The following is a 23768-nucleotide window of genomic DNA, read 5'->3' on the forward strand; positions in this document are numbered from 1 at the left end:
GAGATTATTTACCTAATATCTACTACTTTTTCCAGGTGATCGAGGCTATGCTTTAGCCCCCTAGGTGTTGACACCCTTAGTCAGACCTGTAACGACACAGTCATATGCGCACCCGAGCAGTGGTGGAGCACACTATTCGTGAGTTGAAGGCCAGGTGTACCATGAAATGTTTTTTTCATGGTAGTTGTTTATGTTGGTCATTATGAAACTGAAATTATGAAAACAAGAAATTATTTTAAACACACCATTACAGTCAGCTTTGTTGGCCTTATCCTCACAGTCATGTTGTCCGTGACTTCAAGTCCCTGTCCAGGGGGACATCCTCCACTGAAATGCCTGACAGTGCAACATCACCAATTATGGATCGTATTCTTTTATCAATCTCGGTGGAACAGGTTTCCCCTTGACCTCTTTCAGTTGCAGTCATCGAACGCCTGGCCATAGCAAGATGGGTTTTTTTTCAGCCAGTTTCATGTCAAACCACTTTTTCTTTACTTCTGTGGCAATACGCGCCACAGGATTAACAGCACTCGTTATTTTGTCCCATTCCTTCGCTTTAGCAGGCCCCGTAATTCCACTGCTGACACTGCTAAAAAGGACAGCTTTTCGTTTCTGGATCTCTGAAACCATAACTTCAATTTCAGAGCCCATGAAGTTCTTTTTGCGCCTCTGGCACAGGAGAGAGGAAGCGTAGCCTTATATGGTATTATTTAGGGAGTGGAGTAGTGCAAATTAACTATCCTCGTGCTCGTGCACTTAAATACGCACAGGAATGAGATTCTATACTTTGAACAGCTCAATGATTCACTTGATTTAACAACGTTTCTTTTTTTTCTCTCAGATTGGTTGGAGAGCCCATTTTATTTTGGTCAGAAATGGAGTTCCCAGATGACTTCCTGCTGGCTGAGCTACAGCTCTTTAATGAATCGCTTTTCCACAACAACTTCAGCAGTATCTACAATGAGACCGATAACTTACTGCCAACAGGAGTGAAGGTCACCATAGTAGTTGTCTACATGATCGTCTGTGTCATTGGCCTCGTGGGAAACTTTCTGGTCATGTATGTCATCATAAGGTAAGAGGAATATAGTTTGTTTATTGAAACCGCTTTTCAAACAAACCAACAGAGTCATAAAAGTTGACGCGACCATCTCCTGCGATCTAAACAAACAATTATAGAATTACAATAATTTAGTAATAACTGTATTAAAATATAGATTCATAAATAATCCAGTCTAAACAAAATAAAGACCACTTGACAGTTTTGTTGTTTTAGATGTTAAGATTATTTAGTTTCAATCCAACTCCAGCTCAGTGTTGCTTCAGCTGCTATGTTTGACTTCATTTGTCATAGGTTCAATCCCCCGTCACCATGTACTGTCAATATTAGTGCAATACAATTATTTGTTCCAACACATTTTTTAAATTCTGTTCAGAGAACTGATCCTTAAGTTGGTGGGAAGTTGGTTTGCAACCACAAAGTTAGTCTCCAAGCTTCTCTGGGCAGAGACAAATCAGTATGAAATTATTTAAGGAAATATCCTTAAAATTAGTTTGTTATTTAAAAGTTGGTTGATGATTTAAAAGCAATTTTTTTACAAACCTTTAAAGAAGTAACTGCACATCAACTGGTCAATGTCTGCACCATTTTCTTCAAGATCTGACAAAAAGTTCAAGTTACTTTTTATCAAGTCGTTATCAGGGCCTAATAAGTTGGGGGAGCAGCAGCAGTGGTCCCTTAAGCCCCTTTCATGCCTAGATTGTTGTCTCTTATTTAAAATCAAAATTCCCCAGCACTTTTAGAAGGTGCTTCGTGTGGGGTTTTATTGAAGAGCTGTTTTTTTCTGGTGCATCTGTAACTTATACGGATACACCTGTGTTGTGCTCATATTTTGTTGTGTCAAGTTTGGTAGAAGTGCACATGAGCACATAATTGGTAAATTACTCATTGTTATCAGGGAGTTATTCACTGTGTGATTCTGTTCAGGTCGCACTCTGGTCTAATGATGGTGCCTGAGAGACATTAAGCACATCTTCAAATGACATGCCAAGGGTAAGGGTTGAAAAAAGGGCACAGAGTCATTCCTTAACAGTTCATAGCATGCAGTGATATACAAAAAACACAAAATATTTAGGAGGGACACATGGCATGACTTGGCATGTTATTAATACAATCAAGTCAGTCTGGTTTTATGAAATAATGTGTCACTATTTCAGATTTGATTAGATTTGACTGAAGCAAGCATAGGCTGACTGATGTTTGTTTAGAAATATGATGCCAGGAGGCTTCGTGTGGGTGTCTCCGTGTGTGAAAGAGACCATGTTGTTTTTCACTGATAGAGCTCAGTAATGAGACACATTATATCATGCCATATCAAGAAATGTAAGATATGACTGTCCAGCAGTGTTGTCTTGAAAGTCAAGTTACTTGGAAATAGTAATTAGTTACTGATTACTTTTCCAAGAAAGTAATCCAGCTACTTTACTTATTACTTATTTAGTTACTTTGAGTTACTTTTCAAAAACATGATGCACAACCTGTGTACGCTATAAAGCAATAGACCTTTCAGCCCAATTCTATTCTTTCTGCATATTCCATCATATAGATTTGACATAATAGCTTAATGATAAGCATAATAACCATTGTGTCATTTAGGGCTCTCAAGTTTTGAATTATAATATTAATATTATTAGTGTTGTTATTAATAACTGCTCTGCTCAGACTCGTGGGAGACGTGCTTGTTTCCTGCCGTTTCCATAGCGATACATTATTATATTTTCGTCAGCGTGAGAAATACAATGTGTGGCGCGAGTAGATGACAAAAGACCAAAAAGCGAGACTGTCCCGCTCACTGCGTGAGACTTGATACCCTGATGTCGCATTCTCTCTCATGGTATCCTGCAAATGACTTTCTCTGTGGTAGCTTGACACCGCTTTTGTTCGGAATGATTCAGTCTACAGTGGAAATGGACAATATGTGCTCGACAATATAGCCAGCGACGAGCTTCTTCAGTTCAGCGGCACCAAGTCCTGACGTTGCAGCGCTCATACGTGATTATCATGAGGCGCTCTCACAAACAAAATCACGGTTTAGTAACGCAGCAACGCAGCCTGCTTGTGGAAAAGTAACTGTAATCTAATTACTGTTTGTGCAATTGTAATCCCTTACTTAACTCGTTACTTGAAAAAGGTAATTGGATAACAGTAACGCATTACTTTTAACGCGTTACTGCTGTCTAGCCTCAATTGAAATTGTGACATGGAATTATTTGTCAATACATAGTAGTTTCACAATCCAGGTTTAAAAAAATTTGTGATGATAAAGTTTTGTTTGTGTTTTTGTATAGGAACATGTTGCGTCACATGACCGAAACTGTAACCAACCAGTATTGAAAAATGGTTGATATGTATATATATCTATATACATATATCCATATTTACAGAACGTACCCAAGTTCATCTTGCGTGACTTCTTAAGATTTCGGCTACACTTCAACTTTCCACGTTTTTTTTTTTTTCTTGATTTCAAATTATTTTTTTTTTAATCCAATACCCTGCTCTGCCTCTCTAACCTCATCTTAAAACACACATCTGAATCAATGAGTCTACATAACTCACAAACTCAACACTGAACTCATTAAGAACTGGTTTTTGCACAAATCTCTGTACAAGTCTGAACATTCAGTTTGCACTACCGTTTATATTTGCACTACTCCAAATCCACTGCATACCATAATTTTAATCGTAAAAATATATCAAGGACCTTTACATTTACTTTGCACATATATATTTGCACATAAATATATTTGTTTGACTTACTTCTGCATATGCCACTTTACTTCTGATGTCAATATCAGAGACTTTGTATATATATATATATATATATATATATATATATATATATATCCACATTGTACTGTCACTCTGTTTACCGGTTACTATAGTTTATTTTTGCTGTGAATTAAAGTGTTAAGTTAAATGTTACCGCTGCACTATTGAGTCTGAGAGAAACGTAATTTCAATCCTGTGTATGTCCTGTACGTATACAGATTTGACAATAAAGTTGACTTGACTTGAAATATAATATACCTTTAGGATATATAATGTACCTTTAGGAAATATAATGTACCTTTAGGATAAATAAAGTATTCTTGAATTCATTTTAATTTGAAGGAATTAAAGTAAAAGGACTGCAGAAAAGATTCCGAACCAAAGATTGCTCGAAGGTCTAGGCTTTAACACTACCCACCAACCCCTGATTCTCTTTAATATGGCATTTTCGTATATATATATATATATATATATATATATAAAACTGTGGGCATCATAATGTTGTGAGTTTCATCTCATCGCGATGGGAATAGAAATGATGACTGCTGAAATGTTACTAATACATCAGGAGCTGCAGAACTGAGGAAGGGAAGTGTGGAAACTGTCCAACTTTTGAGCCTTAACGGTGATAATGCTGCATATTTTCATGTGTGTGTCTGTTTTTCTATCCGTCATGAGATTGCGTAGGATCTGCACCTGTGTGCCTGCTATATCAGATTTTTCTACATCTGTCCTCCTGCTTCTGGATTAACTTAAGTCAAAAATAAAACAAGCAATCTAAAACCCACAATCTATATAGAAGTGAGTGTAATATAGTTTTAGTCCACCATGGGAACATATTCACTGCTCAGTGTCAATTCCCCAAATCTGTGGGATAGTCTTGCATTTTCATATTGATCAGCCCTCTTACTTTTCATGGATGTCACCTGGTCAGCATACACTGAAATATGCTTTTCTTTACATTTTTCATGTTCATGGTCTCCGTTTGAAAAGGTGCTCAGAACTTTCTGTAGTTTTGAACGTTAGAAGGTCAATCCATATGGGTTTTGAAAGATGCTCAAAGTTTTCTTGATTCTGATGTGAAAAATCTCTTTTACATTTCTTCTAGACATCACAGTCCACAGCATTGCAGCATCTGATGTATTACAGCCAATCATTTTATGGTGCTCTTGCACACACATGGACAAGAATAGTGGTCCAGTTATGGAACATCTGAGCTGTAACAACAGCTCTACTCAGACGTGTATGTAACCATGTTCACTGTCAAGTTAGATTAAAAGGGCGGTTTCCGCAAAATGATATGATCAGATAAGAACTACTCTGCAGGCCTCTAATCTCAATAGCCTTTTACCCAACAAACATATTACGCATGCTCTGATGAAGGCCAATATGGCCGCAACGCGTAGGCCCATGTGTTTTTAACCAACTTGCCATGCTATATTAAAGGCTTTTTTATATTACAAAAATCTCAGAGTGCCTCTGCTCTTTCCCCCTTTTTTTTGGACTTATACTTCACCCGGTACAGATGAGCACCTGAGTAACATTGTTTGCACAGTCTCCTGAGCGTTCTAAGCCCTTTTGTGTCTAAACATATTACTAAATATGTTCTCTGCTTCACAGGTTTACAAGAAGGTTTATCAGATCTCTTTCACATCAGGTCAAAGAACTGCAGGCAGACTGGCGTCTTTGTTGTGGATGTTTATGGTTGTCTGTGTTAGCCTCTCTCTCCCCTTCAGCTGGGATGGGCTCCAGTCTCCTGTGACGCTTTAAAAGGATAAGCAGGTATTGTTAATTAGGGCTGGGCGAAATGGACTTAAAACTATATCACGATAAATCATGGTATTTATTGCGATAACGATAAAAAGACGATAAATGACCAAAAAAGTAAAACCTACTCCTGACCATCATCAAAGACTAAACTATACCAATTAAGTAGGCCAAAATTCCAATGAAAATGGAAACGCCAATACTTTTCTTCTGTAAAAAACGCAGTACTGTTAAAATAATGCAAACTTGTCTTTTACTATGCTGCAAAACATCAGAACAGTAAATAAACACAATAATGATTAGAATCAAGTACAATTTTGAAATGTAAACATTGATTCTGATTTTATTAATTGACAACAAATGAAAATGTAAACACTTATACAATCATGGCACAAATTGTGGTAAAAAATAGTGCAAACAGATATCAAAAAGTAACAATGCCAAGCATTAGGTTACAAAACTACAGTCCAAACACAACCTGATAAATTAACAAAAAAAAGTTACAATTCCAAACATGTCTTTAGTTAAGTTACAAAACTACAAAACAGTGCAAAAACAACCTGATAAATTAACAGCAAATTGACAAATGAAATACAAGTTCGATGAAAATGTAAACACTGATATACTCTGAAATTGTAAGTAAAATAACTTATGTGGAATGAGGTTATGGCTGGAACATGCCACAAATTAGGTAGTGCAAGTTATCACACACATACTACTAAAGCATGTGATTCTGGGGGTCCTGTTGTCTTTTTTTAAGCTACATCACACCTTAAGATTTTTGGTCAAGAAGACTAGCATATTAACTGTGGCTGGTTTAAGAGCAGACCTTTGGCATGTTACTATATTTCCCCCAGCACTGAATAGCCTCTCTGAGGCTGTACTTGTGGCAGGGACACACAAGTACGACTGATCTGTGGAAAATTCACCTCGTGTAGCTTCCACCATGCGAGGGGATCGCTCTCACCATCTGTCAGTGGACCAAGCAAATAGCTGTTTAATTCAGCCTCAATTTTCTCTGTGTCGGAAAGGCTTGTCGGCTCAACAGCTGGTTTCTTGAAAAAGCTTCCAAGACTCTTCCTCTGCTTCTTAGATGCACTGTGGGCTTCTCCTGTAGATCCAGGTGATTTTTCAGGGGCAGCCGCCCCCCTTGGCATGACAGAAAGGGACTCCACCTCTCTGACTACTCTGGCTTTGATGACCAGGATCTCTTCTTGACTCATATGCTGAGTGCGGAAGCGTGGATCAAGCATTGTGGCAATGTTGATCAGTTCTTCAATCTCTGGCTCCTTGTACTTGGTGTTTAGATAGTCCAGTATGAAGTTGAACTTTTAATTTTCTTGGTGAGATCTGTGTCTTCATCTCTCCCCTGTAGCAGCTCACTGTTGAATAGCTGAAGAACAGGCTTCAAGCATGACACAGTGACATAATTTTCAGCAGAGAGGGCATCTGTGAAATCAAGGAGAGGCCCTAATGCCTTACTCACAGAACCAAGGACATCAATGTCCTGCCATGTAGGCACAAGATGCCTGGTTGACCTATCAGCAGCTAAGACTTGTGTGATGGCCTTTTCTTGTTCAAGCAGTCACTGTATCATCTTTTGTCTTGATCCCCATCGTGTTGGAGATTCTGTCACCAGTTTTTGCTGAGGGATGCCAATTTCTTCTTGAGCATCTCTGATTGCCCGCTGCCTTTTCCAGCTGTGTGAGAATGCCTTTTTACAAACTCCCACAGCTCTGTCAATCCTGGCATCCCTCATGCTTCTCTCTGCAAAACAAACAAACAAACAAAGTAATGAATGAGAGTTCAGTTAAATATTAATTTCATCATAGTATTAAATACACACAATAATGACCTTTTATGCCTGTGTCAGTGTCTGTATGTTTTAATGTTTTTGTAATGTATTACTCTACAAAATGTATAGTTATGTGACTAGGCAACAAAGGAAGTTGTCTCTGAAGAACATTTGATTAAAGAGGCATTATGCAGCAATAGCTAATCGCGAATGAGATGCTAGCGACTAAAACTAGCGAAACCTGTTGAAATCAGCTTACTTAGACAATATGGCTCAAGCAGTCTGAGAGTGGTTAGTGACTCTCAGAAAACTGCATTGTGCAGTAATTTGCTTGTTGACCCAGGTAGTAGCTAGAGATTAGCTCATTCTCCCCTAAATGTCAAATGTTAAAACTGTTTTTGTAAGATAAGATAGCTAACCCTAACCCCGTGTTCAACATGCATGCATGGATACACTGACATTAAGAGAAAGAAATGGAGAGTAAACCTACCAATAGCAATGTGTAGACGATGGCCAAAGCAAGACAGTCTTGTCCACTTGTTCAGGGCGATTGCTTTGACCACGTTAGCTCCACTGTCTGTTGTCAGGCACACCTGTCTCCCCTCGTCTAGATCCCATGCTTCAAGAAACTGCTTCAAATCACTCACGATGTTTTCGCCGGTGTGGTCATCTGGGAAAAAACTTGTTTCGAGGCAGCAGCTGTTCAAACTCCAGTCGCTGGTTATGTAGTGGACCGTGAGGCTAATGTATGGCTCTGTCACTCGGCTACTCCACATGTCTGTGGTTGAGGCAAAAAACTCCACTGTAGACAGCGTTGTTTTTAACTTACCGCGACACTCCTCATACATAACTGGTAGGGCCGTTTTAGAAAAATACTTCCTTGACGGCATGTTGTATCGGTGGTCCATTTTATTGATCATTTTCCTGAACCCCTCCTTCTCCACTGTTTGGATTGGCATCATGTCTTTTGCCAAGCAAAATGCCACCGCCTCTGTCAGTTCTTCCCAGCGTTTGCTTTTTCTATCGTAGGGTGTGCAACTGGCAAACGCGCTGACAATTCCCTTTTGAATTAAAGGGGTTTGCTTACTTGATGACGCCTTCTCCCCACGCAACTTCTGACTTTCATCATACTCGCGTCCGTGATTGTGTTTCAGGTGATGGAACAAATTTGAGGTGTTTCCATCCTTTGTTTGTATTTGTTGTTTGCATATTCTGCATATAACAGACGTTTGATTCACGTCAGTTTTCCTGAACCCAAACCAAGTCCATACTACGGAGGTAGCTCCTTTTTTATCACTTAACTCTTCCTCGCCTGAGGTTCGAACTCCGCATTCCGCCATGTTTGTTCTCCTTCTATATGATCACGTTGCGGCACATATGTAAACACGCCATCTATTATCGCTATTACCGCGATATGACAAAATTTTCATCGTGGACAGGACTTATTGCGATAAACGATACGATATGGCACAGCCCTATTGTTAATGGATGGATAGATTGAAGACCGATAGATAGATTTTTTTCTTCATTGAGGTGTCCTTCAGTATCTGTTGGTCCTTTTATATTCATGTTTAATTGCCTAATCTGGTTAAAAGCTTTTACTACATTCATCAAAGCTAAGGTCTTTCAACACAAAGTTTGCATTTGTCAAATGATTCTGCTGAAAGTTAAAAGAATAAATACAAAGTCACATGTCAATTACATTTATACACTGATTTTGGAGCTTCCATCTGTCATCAAGTTTTTGGAACAGGTTTAGTTTTTTTTTTTAAAATCTAGGTCAAATGTATGATGAGTTATCTAACAGCTCAGAGCCACTGTACATATCAGAAGCCTACATATCCAAAATGAACTCTGACAAGCACTAAATGTAAAATAATGCAGAGGCTACAGGGAAATTGGTGGCCTATTCTTTGTGCGTCTTTACCAGAATTCCAAGCAGACTATTAAACTGGATCACTGACGTGCTGAAACTAGAGCCTGGCTCGGGCCGGATTTTTCTGTCCGAGCCCGGCCCTCAACCGACAGAAAAGTTCTCAAATCCGACCCGAGCCCGAGATTAATTAAAATATTTGTGTCCGAGCCCGCCGGAAGCCCGAGACCAGTGACCAACGCTAGACGGCGCACCCTAATCAGTAAATACACATTGGTGACAGCGCACCATTATCCACCATAATCCACCATAATCCATTATAGCTTAAAGCGTTTGCACACAGTGGATTTCCCCCTTTCATTTTCCATGACTTTCAGTTCTCCAGAAGCTATTTTTCTTTTAATGTCCTTCATAGCGCTTCCAGCCAACTGAGCTCGGCTGCACTGATCGCACGTGTTTAATGTAAAGTTGTTCGAATGTTCGATATGCGTGCGTGCGCACCGAGCATGCACAGACCACAGATGCACACAGATGCATGCTGCACGGCATGAGGCACGAATAGCCTACCAACATTTTCATTTATGCATATATGCATATCAATTATTTATGTTTATCACAAAAACTGACGCTTGCAATGAACTGAAACCTGTCCTCTATACGCTATTGCGTGTTTCCACTAGCACGCCGTACCTGCAACCGGGACAATTTTCCGTACCACCTCAGCCCTGGTTCCAAGCGGGCCGAAGCGTTACTAAAACGTGACGTCAGCCGACTGCCTTCCACTGATTGGGCGATGAGTGTCGTCACTGGAAGCGTCATAACGCGAATAACAAAAGCTAGCGTTAGCAACCGTTAGCTTACCTCCAAACGTCGTCTTTTTGAAGCTCGTAACAAAACTCTCCGGTACTTTTCAATACTGTTTTGTCTGGCGGCCAGGAGTCTCCTCTGGCTCTCTTCTCTTGCCTTCTGTGCGACAAGAAGCCGCAGGGTGAGCAGCAACACGCACAGCCGTGTTACGACGACCCCGCCGACGTCCAGGAGGCACGAAGTATACTTGTAATGGAAACACAACCGTGGCAAGCTAGTGGAAAAGCGCCATTGGTAATGATCGGAATAAGTCAAAATCTGTTTCTTCTTGCTGCTTGGATAAACTTTGTGTTTACTTTTTTTTTGCCTCTTCTGTGGGGATGTGAGAGGACTCCACCATCATCCTCACTGCTTCACCATCCATTTTTCCTTTAATAGTGAAACTCAGACTCAATATGCAAGTTTCTGTGTGAAGGGACCTTTGTGGGACAATTGATCAACAAAGAATATATGATACTTTAATTAGCACCTGTCCAGGGTGTACCCCGCCTCTCACCCGATGACTGCTGGGATAGGCTCCAGCCACCCGGGACCTGACCGACGGATTGAGCGGGTATAGAAAATGGATGGATGGACTTTAATTGGCAATGCTGTGAATTATTTCAAATTAGAATATTTGATCAAATTAGACATAAAAAAAAGCATTCAAGTCACTGCTGTAACGATTGAGTGGTAATTGGGCTCAAAGATGACCGACAGAGGAGGCGAGTTCAAAAAGGTTTATTGGTGCAGGTAGGTGGCAGGTGAGGGGGTCCCAGTACTGAGGAGCCCAAGTGCCTTTATCCAAACACAAGATGATTAAGAAAGCACAGGAGTCCAGTCCACACTGAAGAGAAAAAAACTCATTCATTAACAAGTTGAGGGAGCAAGCAAGAATAAAAAATCCAGGTCCAGTCCAAGGTCCAGTCCAAAGGCTCCAGCAATATCCAAGATGTATAATCCAAAGGCAAAATCTGAGAGACAAGTCAAAAAACTTACAGAGCCGATCAGAGATCAGGGTCAAAAACAGGTCCAGGGTCCGGTAACACTAGATAATAAGACAGGTTAATGCTGGAGAGTGAACTTCCAAGAAGTTAGACCTAAATATGAAGGGGAGAGGACGGGTGAGAATGATTAGTGTTGATGGCCAGAAAGGAGGTCGGCATAGGAAGTGAGCTGGAAACCATGACAACTGCAGTATAATAAGTCTGAAATCCAATTTTATGTGTATATTTTTACATCACTGTATGAGTACAGGGTGTGTATCTACATTATGCATACATTAGTGAACAGGAATATGATATTGGCTATGACATAGAAAGAAGAATAAAGCATGAAAGTATTAATGAATAATCTCAGATTCAGTCAGGTAAGAGCATCACCTTGGATTAAAATAAATGTCAAATTATTACAAATACTTTAGACTGGGGCCCAATGATATCCAACTGGACCCAGTATTAAGATAATGGATTGTGGTTAATCCTTGGACTGCAATCTTATCCAGAAGATGTAGCAGGTTTTTAGTCTCACATCTCCCTCACAAGCTCACTTATGCCTGAAGATGGACCACAGTTCCATAATACCAAACATAAAGGTATTTATATAATACCTTTATGTTTGGAAGGACTGCAGGAGAAAGCCTCTTCTCTCTAAAAAGAACATGGCAGCACAGCTTAGGTTTGCAAAGCTGCATTCTGAACAATCTGAACAAACCACAAGACTTCTGGAACATTGGGCCTCATGCAAGAACATTTTCATATTTTTATTCTAAATTTCTCTCACTTTTCTCGTGCGAAGGTTTCGTACGAACACGCCACGTCAGATTCAACAAACGCTCTTAACTTCGGAAAAAGTGTGTAAACGACCTGCGTAAATGATGAATGCCACCCGTGCGTATTTACGGTGCACGTGCACGAGGATAGTAGATTTGCATACTCCACGCCCAAAATGATACCATATTAGGAGCTGTGCTTCCTCTCTCCTGTGCCAGGAAGTGTTGAGTCATGAGAATGGCATCAAGGAGCAAAAAGAACAACTTTAGGGGCTCTGAGACTGAAGTTCTGCTTTCAGAGATCCAAAAAGGAAAATCTGTCATTTTTAGCAGTGTCAGCAGTGGAATTACGGGACCTGCTAAAGCCAAGAAATGGGAAGCAATTAGGAGTGCTGTTAATTGTGTCACCTGTAGTTCGTAATGTCACCGAAATAAAAAATAAATGGTTTGATATGAAAATGGCTAAAAAAAAAACGTCTCGCCATGGGCAGGCGCTCGATGACTGCAACTAAAGCCGTGCAATCAGTTGTTGCCTCATCATGATGGCACTTTGATGGGACAGTCCATGAGGGGGGTCTTCTGGCACCACACCTTCTGGTCTGCCTCGGCTGGTTCAGGTAGTAGGAGACCCTCGTTCATGGCAATATTGTGCAAATCTGGCATGCCTTCTCTGGGCTATAGAGCAGTCCCCCCCCCCCCCCTCTCCCCCCCCCCCCCCTGTATCCAGACAGCCCCACCTCGCCTTCAGCTCAGTGCGCTCCACAACAGGGGCACGGGGGCTTTGATGCGTATATGTGTGCAGTCTATTGCTCCGATTATATTTGGCAGTCCAGCCACGGGATGAAAGTCCCTCTTAATCTGTACTTGTTGGACAGCGGTGTATGGGAATCTGATGTACCATGGGTGATAAACTGATGAGAGCTTTGATGACCAAGGGGAGCGCACGACTCACAGAGGACTGGGACACCCCCGATCTGTCTCCAATCTCCCTCTGAAAGGTTCCAGTGGCCAAAAATCCAAGGGTGGTGAGGACCTGGACGTGTGGTGGAATTGGGTTTGATCGGCGTGTTTCTCTCTGGAGTTGTGGCTCTAGCAAGTTGCATATTTGCAGCAGCACAGTCCTTGGGAATCTAAATCACGATGTCAGCCATTCGTCTGTCTCCGCAAGGATATCTACACGCTCTCTTCAAGAGCCTGACGCACTAAGGCATCCAAAAGTAGAAAATCAGCCGCTGGTTACGCTTCCCATTGACCTTGTTGTATACAGAGTCAAATTAACCTTCAATTAGTGCATAATATAAGTCAAACAGAATAATGTCAGCATCATTATGGGGTATAATGTATATATTTATTTATGTTTGCTTCAAACTGAACTCTCTCCCATCACTCCCCCCAGCCAGATCCTCCAGACTGACTGGAAGCTGAACCCCCCCCCCCCCCCGGACTCAGGACTCTGCAACAAACCGTCTCCTGCACTTTTATCACCTTTTATCGCTGTTATTATGTTCCATACTGCCGTTTTTGCAATACCACAACCATAACTATGCTGCTAACTTAACTTATACTTAACGTGTACATAACTTATACATACCAACCACACTGCATATTTTTTTATATACATTTTTTATTGGCTCTTTTAGTTTTAGCTTAGTATATGTCTTACCTGTGTGCCCTGAATGTTTACTTGTATTGATATGTCCTGTCCTATCTGTTGTGCCTGTGCACTTTATATGTCACTGTGAGAGTGTGTGAAACGTCCTCTCGATTCCTTTGTATGTTTCGGCATGTGAAGAAATTGACAATAAAGCAACTTTGACTTTGACTTTGAAAATAATTAAATATACAATCCATTAGTCAATGGAATAACAGCGGACTATTTTATGAAACTCCTACGACAGGTCTGGATCACTCGTAAATTCTATTCATACCTGAAAGAAAACGTAAAATACGGAAAGATGGGTGAATGCGCAAATTCTCCTAAATCACTCGTACGCACGATTTAAGAACAAATCTGTGCGTACGAACGGTTGTTGCATGAGGCCCGATGTCCTTTGGACAGACCAGACCAAAGTGGAGACGTTTGCTCATAATGCACAGCAGCACGTTTGGAGGAAACCTAACACAGCATATCAGCACAAACACCTCATACCAGCTGTCAAGCACGGTGGTGAAGGGCTGATGATCTGGGCTTGTTTTGAACTTGGGCACCATGCAGTCATTGGAATGACCATATAACGCCTCTGTGTATCAAAGTATGTCTTTTATTTTGTTTCCCTAGGCATGTATCAGCACTTTTTCTGACAGTAACATGTTATAAGCAGACAGTGCCTAAAAAGAAGTTTTAAGTTTGAGCAGTAGTATGCTGCATTCAAGTTGTCCGTCTGGCTCATTGCAAGAGCTACAATAGGAAGTCCTGAGCATCTGTTCAGTGCAACAGAAAGAAAGGTGGACAGGTGGGGGAGAAAAAAACTACCCGGGATTAAATATATACCAGAGAAAGAGAGAGAAGAGATGGTAAATGTTGAGCTGAAGTTGTGTCCCCATGGAGCATTTCTTTCTTTCTTTTTTTTTTTTCAAGGGAAAACTGCAACGTCAAGGGATGTCTGCTAGAAAATAGGGCTCTGTTTCCATAACAACAGTCTGATCTATGTTGTACAGTTTAGTACATCTTCAGCCTTTCTCAGCCCCCTGCATCAAAATAGCGTCAACCCTTGGAGAAAAAAAATCTAATTATACAATCTATACAATGATACATTGTACAGCTGCACTCTGGAAGCGTCAGGGGAATCTTGTGTTCCAGGCGAGGCACTACTCCAGCCCAGTTTGCCAAGAAACTCTGTCACAATGAAGGCGGAAATTAAGAAATTGGGAAATTTTGGTCAAATTTTTTATTGCCTGTTTTGTATCAGTAGGCGTTTAGACAGTATGATGTGAACCCATAACCATTATATTAACTTTAAACCAAACCATGTATTTCTTTTAATCCCTAACCTCAATCATATATTTTGTGATATTTAAGCCTTACCATTTTACACCAACCCTAACCAAGTACAACTGACAGGGAAGCAGAGGGAAATAATGGATCAGATGGGATTCAAACTTGGTTCTCTTCTGTGATGGGATACCATCCGTCACACATTTTAAATGTGTAATACACACATTTAAATTTTTTTACAAAATGTAATTTGTAACAGTATCACAGAATGAAAACCATAAACATTCCTACATTAAAAAAAAGCTTCTGCTACTACTAATGGTTTCACATTTACTAAGATGCTTTCACGATTTTAAATTGGTTTTTTTAGGGGCGGTCGGTGGCGTAGTGGGTACAGCAGCTGCCCCATGTGCAGAGGCTACAGTCCTCACTGCAGCGGGCCCCGGTTCGAGTCCCGCACCAAGCAGCCCTTTACTGCATGTTGTAGCGTGCTCGGGTAATTATATATATGGATTTATCTTAAACCTCGAATTAAGGGCACCACCTACCGGTATCTTAACGTTAGTTACAGTCAGGTAGGAAAACTGTTACAATCTTACGATCCTGGTATGTTAAATTAATAATCAGTTAATAATCAATTAATAATCAATTAACAATCAGTTAATAATCAATTAATAATCAATTAATAATCAGTCTCATATCTCGCTACTTTCGTGAAAGTTCTCGTTTGGTTGGACAGACATTACGTAAAGAAAGCATACGACACAATCTGTGATTATAACATATATATATAGATATATGAACTATTTATTAAAATGATATGACCAAAACATGAACCTTTAAACAAACAGGAGATGCATTGAATACTGACACATTGAATATGGGTGATTATATAAAACACTTAGTGAATGGAAAATAAAATATGGGGAATGGAGAGATACTGGATTCATTCAAATAGTTTAGGTTGGCTGACTATTTGACGCTAAATACTGACATTTCGGATTAATGTATCATTCTGTGAAAGCCTCGAGACATCCATCAAACCCACTTTAAGGTGAAAACGGGTCGGTCTTACTGTGCTGAAGTTCTGCTTAGTCAGCTCGGAACACGGCAGCGGCCACGCGGGGTCCGAGGGGATTTCTCTTCCGCTCTCTGGGCCTTCCTGGCTGTGGTGGCTGACTTTAGCGGACTTCTCAGTTGCTTCTTTTCACCGGGAAACGGGAACGATGGTGCCGAGGGCTGTGGTTAGATGATCGAATCCTCCGAGTGTCAGAGTTGGTCCGTTGCTGCTTTCTCTGATGAAGCGAACTTAAGTTCACAGAAGATTAATAAAAGGTTGCTTGGAGTTGGTTTTCTTGGTAGGAAAACTTCATCCTGTTCTTATCTTTGTTCGGGTCTTTCTTTCTCGTCTCCGGGGTCTCACTGGGTTCTGGAGGGCTTCCTCCGGTCGTCCTCTGCATCGCTCATCCTCACGTCTTTCCGCTCTCTCCTGAGATTATGGGAAAACTCCCAAACTCTGGTGAGCTCTTCTCTCCTTCTCAAATCATCTCCAAATCTCTCTGAGCAACTGTTCTCTGCTCAAATCTCCTTCTGAAACTCTGGGTTGGAACTCTTCTGGAACAAGTGGCATGAAGCCAGAAACAAGACGCCTGAAGCGAGAAAACGAGAGGACGAGAGCGAGAGACTGTGTTTTTCGCGGGCTCAGGGTTTTGACTCTCGGAGGCGGGGCGTGACGTAAACTTACACTACTCTTTCAGCCAATGATATGCCTGAACTGTGTAAGGTGATCTGTGCTATATGGGGATTTCTGGATGAGACAAAGAAACTGTTATTTCTCCCTTACTCTGTCTCATAGAACATTTGTCTCGGTGATTCTGAAACACCACATCTTGTTAAGATATGCAGATTAAAGATATAACATAGACTTGCAATATAAAGACATCAAAATAACACACAACGTAATTGATGATTATGACTTTCAAAATTCAGATGAATATCTATGAAATCGTGACATATGAATAGTGAACCACACAATGTTAATTTTCTGTGTTAACAATGGGGATACCAAACAAATACCAAATAGAGACCGAAGGGACATCGTTAAAAGTTAATTGTTGCATATATCTTGTCCATTTTACTGAGTCCTCTGGGATTTAAATGTTCAACTAATCAACACTGCAGACCACTAGGGGCAATGTGGTTCCATCAGGCAGGTTGGGCATTTCCAACCAAGATCAGTTCTTTGTCAATATTTAAGCCAGAATCGTACAAATTGTCTCTATATGCGTCTTGTGATCAAGCTGGAAACCTGAAAGAAATTGTATACGGTTATCAAACACATTTAATATAGTTTTAAGATTCGACTAAAAGTGAGTCTTAGTGAAGTCTTCTCAGTTCGTATGTAGCCATCTGGTCTCTTTCTCTGGTGGGAGAGGGTGTTAATATGTCAACCGCGATTTATGGTGAAGATAAGATAGTAAGTCTCCAACATCTCCAACAGAAAGGTTCTTTGTTCATTCGAGTTTATCCCAATTTATGGAGAGCGTCTGTTGCGAGTTCGACTCCCCAAAAACTCTCAAAAGGGTAGAAGGTTAACGTAAATCAGGCAGTTTCTGTCTCTTTTTCCTTTGTGGAAAGAAAATGAAGATCTGGTTTTTATCCACATACGTAAACATCCCCCACAGGAATGTTGGTTTTGTCAAAGTTTGAAAAACTCTTAATCCACACGGCACTGTGACTGCTACAATGTCTTCCCCCTCTCTCTGCCCCCTGCTTCCTGTCTCTCTCCAACTGTCCTATCATTAAAGGCATAAAAACCCCCCCCAAAAATAAATAAAATAATTGGTTTGTTTATACACACACACATATATGTGTATAAAGCCTAAAAAGTGCAAGCACTTTTAAATCCAGGTTAAAAACATTTCTCTTTCGGTGTGTTTATGGTTGAGTTTATATTTTTATTTTTCCCCTCTTCTTTGATTGCTTTTAATTTTTATTCTATTTATTTATTTTTTCTCTTTAAATTGCTTGTTTTTATGCTGCTTTATGCTGTTATTTTAAATGCCTTGTCTTTATGTAAAGCACATTGAGTTGCCTGTGGTATGAAATGCGCTGTATAAATAAAGATGCCTTGCCTTGCCAAAGTAGTAACAAAGCCTTAAACAAAAAGTAATGAAAATGCTTAAATCTAATTCATTCAGGAAAAAAGGTGATAATGTTCAAGTTGAGGAGCGACGAAGGGATGCAGGTGAAGGAAAAGAAAACGAATGAAGCAGAGACAACAGAATAGTGTGAGAGAGGGATGAAGGAGGAAACAGCCACAGAAGAAAAATATGAAGTGGATGTTTACAGTCCATGGAGAGAAGAGAGGGACACGACTGAGCCAATTAGGAGGTGCACGCTGACGACATGAGAAGGCAAAACAAGTGTGGATGTTGCCGTTTTTCATTTCAATCTCCATATATCATTGCTTTCTATCTTAGTTACAATAGCAACTCTCTGTTGGTGTATGATCGCCATACTTCTGGATCTACGGATGTAAGAGAAGTAGGACTTTCTTGCATTTCTCAGTTGTAAATTATAAGTTTCTCTTTATAGATGTTATAATGAACCTGGAGATTTGTTTTTCTCCATCTGCGCTCAGCTTTCCGACACTCTTTTCCCATTTTTCACTCGTGTGGAATTTGGCCATGGAGACTTCTACCTTCCAGAGATAACCTTCACCTTAAAGGATAAGACCGTTTTTTTGACATTGGGCCCTTGATTTCACATTATAACATGATGTTCTACTCACCCCTGCTTGTTGTTGGTAATTTGGAGCTGTTCCGAAGATATTCGAGAGGCGTCTGGCTGCTCTCTTGAGATATTCGGCCATGAAACGGTTTCCTATGGGCAAGCTTATACAGGCACAAACTATGCTGTTTATAATTTATTAATTACTCTACACTAGCACTGATAACGTGGAGGTACGTCGCTTACTTAAAAAAATCCGGGTGACTGTAATTTTGATTTTTTTGTCGTAAAGTGGGTGTTACTGACGTCCTCGTGGTGCTACTACCACAGACAGCCCACAGACCTGCTGCCTATTTATTCATTCGGCTAAAATTCAAAATTAGTAACCCGGATTTTTTTTAAGTAAGCGACGCACCTCCACGTTATCAGTGCTAGTGTACAGTAATTAATAAATTATAAACAGCATAGTTTGTGCCTGTATAAGCTTGCCCATAGGAAACCGTTTCATGGCCGAATATCTCAAGAGAGCAGCCAGACGCCTCTCGAATATCTTCGGAACAGCTCCAAATGTTCAACAACAAGCAGGGGTGAGTAGAACATCATGTTATAATGTGAAATCAAGGGCCCAATGTCAAAAAACCGGTCTTATCCTTTAATGGGAGCAATAGCATCCATAACATTTAACATTTTAGCATCGAAGCTACTGACGAGCTCATTGACTGAAGCCCCGGACAGGGCAGGTGTTAAAGAGAAGACCTGGTTAAAGATCTCACTACTGTTTTCAGTTCTACACCGTTTCGAGATCACTGCTGTTGAGACATTTGTGTGCAGTGAAATCGTACTCTCAAAGAAAACACAGGAATGATCAGACAGGCCCACATCAGACACAGTAACCTTTGAAATGCTCAGACCCTCAGTAAGTCTAGAGTGTGGCCCCTATTGTGCGTGGCCTCTGGACAACTTTGGGCTGACTCAGCATGTAACAGAGTGTTCCTCAGGTCTTTAGTCCCTTTGTCCTGAGGGTTGTCCACATGGATGTTAAAATCACCAACAATAATTACAGTCAAAGTCAGCGCAGATCATAGAGAGCAGTTCACTGGGTCATCAAAAAAGTCTGCCCAGTATTTGGGGGGCCTGTAAACATTCAGAAACAGGACTCTGGATGAGGCCTTCAGCTGTACAGCCACATATTCAAAGGACTGAAAACTTCCAGGAGATAACTGCTTCGGCTTCCATTGAAATGATTCATTAAATAAGACTGCCCCCCCTCCTCCTCTCCTGCTCACTCTGGCCTCGCTGATAAAGCTGGAACCAGGAGGGGTCGACTCAATGAGAACAGCAGCACTGTTATTTTGCTCTAACCAAGTTTCAGTTAAAACCATAAAATCCAGGGTGTGCTCAGTGTTAAAATCATTCATTAAAAATGTTTTCCAGCTAAAGACCTAACGTTTAATAAAGCCAACTTGAGTGTTTTAGAGGTATTATTTCCCCCCTGGTGTTTGGGAGCAGCCTGTGGCACACCAGGTATGTTTACTTTATTTAAAGATCTTTCAGAGTGCAGCTCTCTGTGTTCTGACTGGGCCACATTTCTCCTTCTGTCACCTAAAAGTACAGAAATGTTAAAACCTTCTGATAAACCGGGTCCCAGCTTGTCCTGGGAAAAGTCACAGCTGCCATAATCCTTGCAGCCCGGACCCTCCGCACATCACACATCAGACTGCGGACCCTCCACACATCACACATCAGACTGCGGACCCTCCACACATCACACATCAGACTGCGGACCCTCTACACATCACACATCAGACTGCGGACCCTCTACACATCACACATCAGACTGCGGACCCTCTACACATCACACATCAGACTGCGGACCCTCTACACATCACACAGACTGCGGACCCTCTACACATCACACATCAGACTGCGGACCCTCCGCACATCACACATCAGACTGCGGACCCTCTACACATCACACATCAGACTGCGGACCCTCTACACATCACACATCAGACTGCGGACCCTCCACACATCACACATCAGACTGCGGACCCTCCACACATCACACATCAGACTGCGGACCCTCTACACATCACACATCAGACTGCGGACCCTCCACACATCACACATCAGACTGCGGACCCTCTACACATCACACATCAGACTGCGGACCCTCCACACATCACACATCAGGCTGCGGACCCTCCACACATCAGACTGCGGACCCTCTACACATCACACATCAGACTGCGGACCCTCTACACATCACACATCAGACTGCGGACCCTCCACACATCACACATCAGACTGCGGACCCTCCACACATCAGACTGCGGACCCTCTACACATCACACATCAGACTGCGGACCCTCCACACATCACACATCAGACTGCGGACCCTCTACACATCACACATCAGACTGCGGACCCTCCACACATCACACATCAGACTGCGGACCCTCCACACATCACACATCAGACTGCGGACCCTCTACACATCACACATCAGACTGCGGACCCTCCACACATCACACATCAGACTGCGGACCCTCTACACATCACACATCAGACTGCGGACCCTCCACACATCACACATCAGGCTGCGGACCCTCCACACATCAGACTGCGGACCCTCTACACATCACACATCAGACTGCGGACCCTCTACACATCACACATCAGACTGCGGACCCTCCACACATCACACATCAGACTGCGGACCCTCCACACATCAGACTGCGGACCCTCTACACATCACACATCAGACTGCGGACCCTCTACACATCACACATCAGACTGCGGACCCTCCACACATCACACATCAGACTGCGGACCCTCCACACATCACACATCAGACTGCGGACCCTCCACACATCAGACTGCGGACCCTCTACACATCACACATCAGACTGCGGACCCTCCGCACATCACACATCAGACTGCGGACCCTCTACACATCACACATCAGACTGCGGACCCTCTACACATCACACATCAGACTGCGGACCCTCCACACATCACACATCAGACTGCGGACCCTCCACACATCACACATCAGACTGCGGACCCTCTACACATCAGACTGCGGACCCTCTACACATCAGACTGCGGACCCTCCACACATCACACATCAGACTGCGGACCCTCCACACATCACACATCAGACTGCGGACCCTCCACACATCAGACTGCGGACCCTCCACACATCACACATCAGACTGCGGACCCTCCACACATCACACATCAGACTGCGGAGACAGAACATGATGGCGGCGTGGAGGGACAGGAGGGGGCGGGGCTCGGTGGCGAACCTTTGGCCGCTCTGGTGGGGGCTTTATGGGGGGCAAAAAGGGATTGGGCTGGGGGGTAGATCTGAGCCCAGCGTTGACCCGCTCCATCATCTGCTCAGTGAATTTCAGGTGAGGGGAGGAGGCAGAAAGGGAGGGTGAGGAGCGCCATGACCTGTCAGGGCTTTGGGGGCCTGGGGAAGGTCCTGGTCCCTGGTCCTGGTCATTGGTGCTGTTGAGAGGGTTGGGGGCAAATAAGGACTCCTCTTCTTGCCTCTGATGTCTCTCCTTTCCGAAGTTCTTCCCGGGTGGGGGCAGATGGAGTTCCTCCTCAGGGTTTCTGCTGGGCTTTGTTAGTTCCTCTCTATGAGATAACTCCTGGTTTATCTCAGTCTTGGCACCGAGCACAGATGGATGACGTAGGAAGTAAAATAAGTTGGAGCTGAGCAGTTTCACCCCTGTCTTGTTAAAATTAAATCCATTTGCCTTCAAAAGATGCCTGGGTTCCCGAAAAATGTGAAAATTATGAATAAAATGCACTGAGTGGTCAGCACATGCTGATAAAAGCCATTTATTCAGTGCCAACAACCTGCTGAACCTTTCCTCTCCTCTGACGGGTGGTACAGGTCCGCTGATGAATACAGCTGCATTCAGCGAGCTCCAATAAAGTCCCGTTTCACAACCCCAGATTGTTGCTTGGACACATCGTTTGACCCTGTACGCAGAACGATGTTTGTCACAGTTGGATATTCATCTGCAATTTCAGAAATTCTCTCCTTCAGATCGTTGACCATATCTCTGGGAAAGCCGAGGACTTTAGTGTGCTTACCGCACATCCTTTGTACATTATTTACGGCAGAGTCACCCACAATCAGTTTCAGGCCCAGCCTTTAGCTTTCCCTGTGGCCTTTTACTTTCTGACAGGTTTTCAGTCCTTGCCTTGCTGCTTTGGGATGGATGGTCATCCAATAGAGATCCAGAGTCCTTCGATAGTGGAGCAAATCTGTTCTGCAGTTTCACGCTCGGTTGTTTTGGAGGTTTGTTGTTAACCTTCCCATTCACGGATGTCCAGTCCTGTTTCCTCCCATGTACAGGGGCAGAAGAGCTCCTCTGTCTGGTGGGAAGTGAAGGCCAGTCGGTTTCACATATTTCAGCTCGCTGTGCCCTGCCTGTGAGACGTCCTCCCACTTCCAGGAGACATGATTTACTTTTTGGTTTTGCATGATTATTATTCGATGATTTATTATAGTGCACAGAGTCTGCTTTCTTGGTCGCGTTATCTGTGCTCCTTAGCTGTGTGTTAGCTTGCTCGTCTCCACTATTCTGAATCAATGGCGAGGTTGTTTCATTTCCACACAGTCCATTTACCTCCACATTTACTTCTAAGCGATGGATTTTTGTCTCCAGTACTGCAATCTTCTGCAGGAGGCTGTAGTAGTCATCTGTGGAGAAGGGAGGCATCTTGCTGCTAGTTAGCCTAACGGTTAGCACCTTTCCAGGCTATTTAGCTTTAGCTGAGTGCTAGGTGCCCAGACACTGTAAATCAGGCTTCAGCTGTGTATAGGCCACACACACGGAGCGCTGAAGATAAAGAACTATAAAAAATGTTGCTGTTTCAGTTAAAAAAAACTTTAATCCCAGAGAATTATAAGTGTCCAGAAGCTATTGCAGATAGGCTCACATGGAAAAAAGGGAAAAAAAAAATAATCACCATAAAATCTATAAAATAAGCAAAGCAAGTAGAGTAAGCGTCCGCAGGAAGAAGCAGGAAGATGACTAACTCAATACTGGACAACAATGAATTAAACATCAAAGAAAGCAATTCGATATTCTTTTTACGCAGTCCAGATAATTTTAAGACCTGAAAAGCTGTAATTCCAACATCCATGGTGCATGTGGCATTATCTAATCATTCCTTACCCACATTTAG

The 23768-nt window shown here is 42.1% G+C and overlaps 1 protein-coding gene across 1 annotated transcript in view; it reads left to right on the forward strand.

Moving 5' to 3' along the window:
• The window catches only part of oprl1 (opiate receptor-like 1), a 150464-nt gene that overhangs the window by 14347 nt on the left and 112349 nt on the right, over positions 1-23768 (forward strand). The window contains 1 exon segment of the mRNA XM_075475397.1: positions 842-1075. Coding sequence (XP_075331512.1) covers positions 876-1075 — 200 coding nt within the window. The 5' untranslated portion in view covers positions 842-875.

This window comes from Odontesthes bonariensis, chromosome 10 (assembly GCF_027942865.1).
Source record: "Odontesthes bonariensis isolate fOdoBon6 chromosome 10, fOdoBon6.hap1, whole genome shotgun sequence".
NCBI classification, from domain to species: Eukaryota; Metazoa; Chordata; class Actinopteri; order Atheriniformes; family Atherinopsidae; genus Odontesthes; species Odontesthes bonariensis.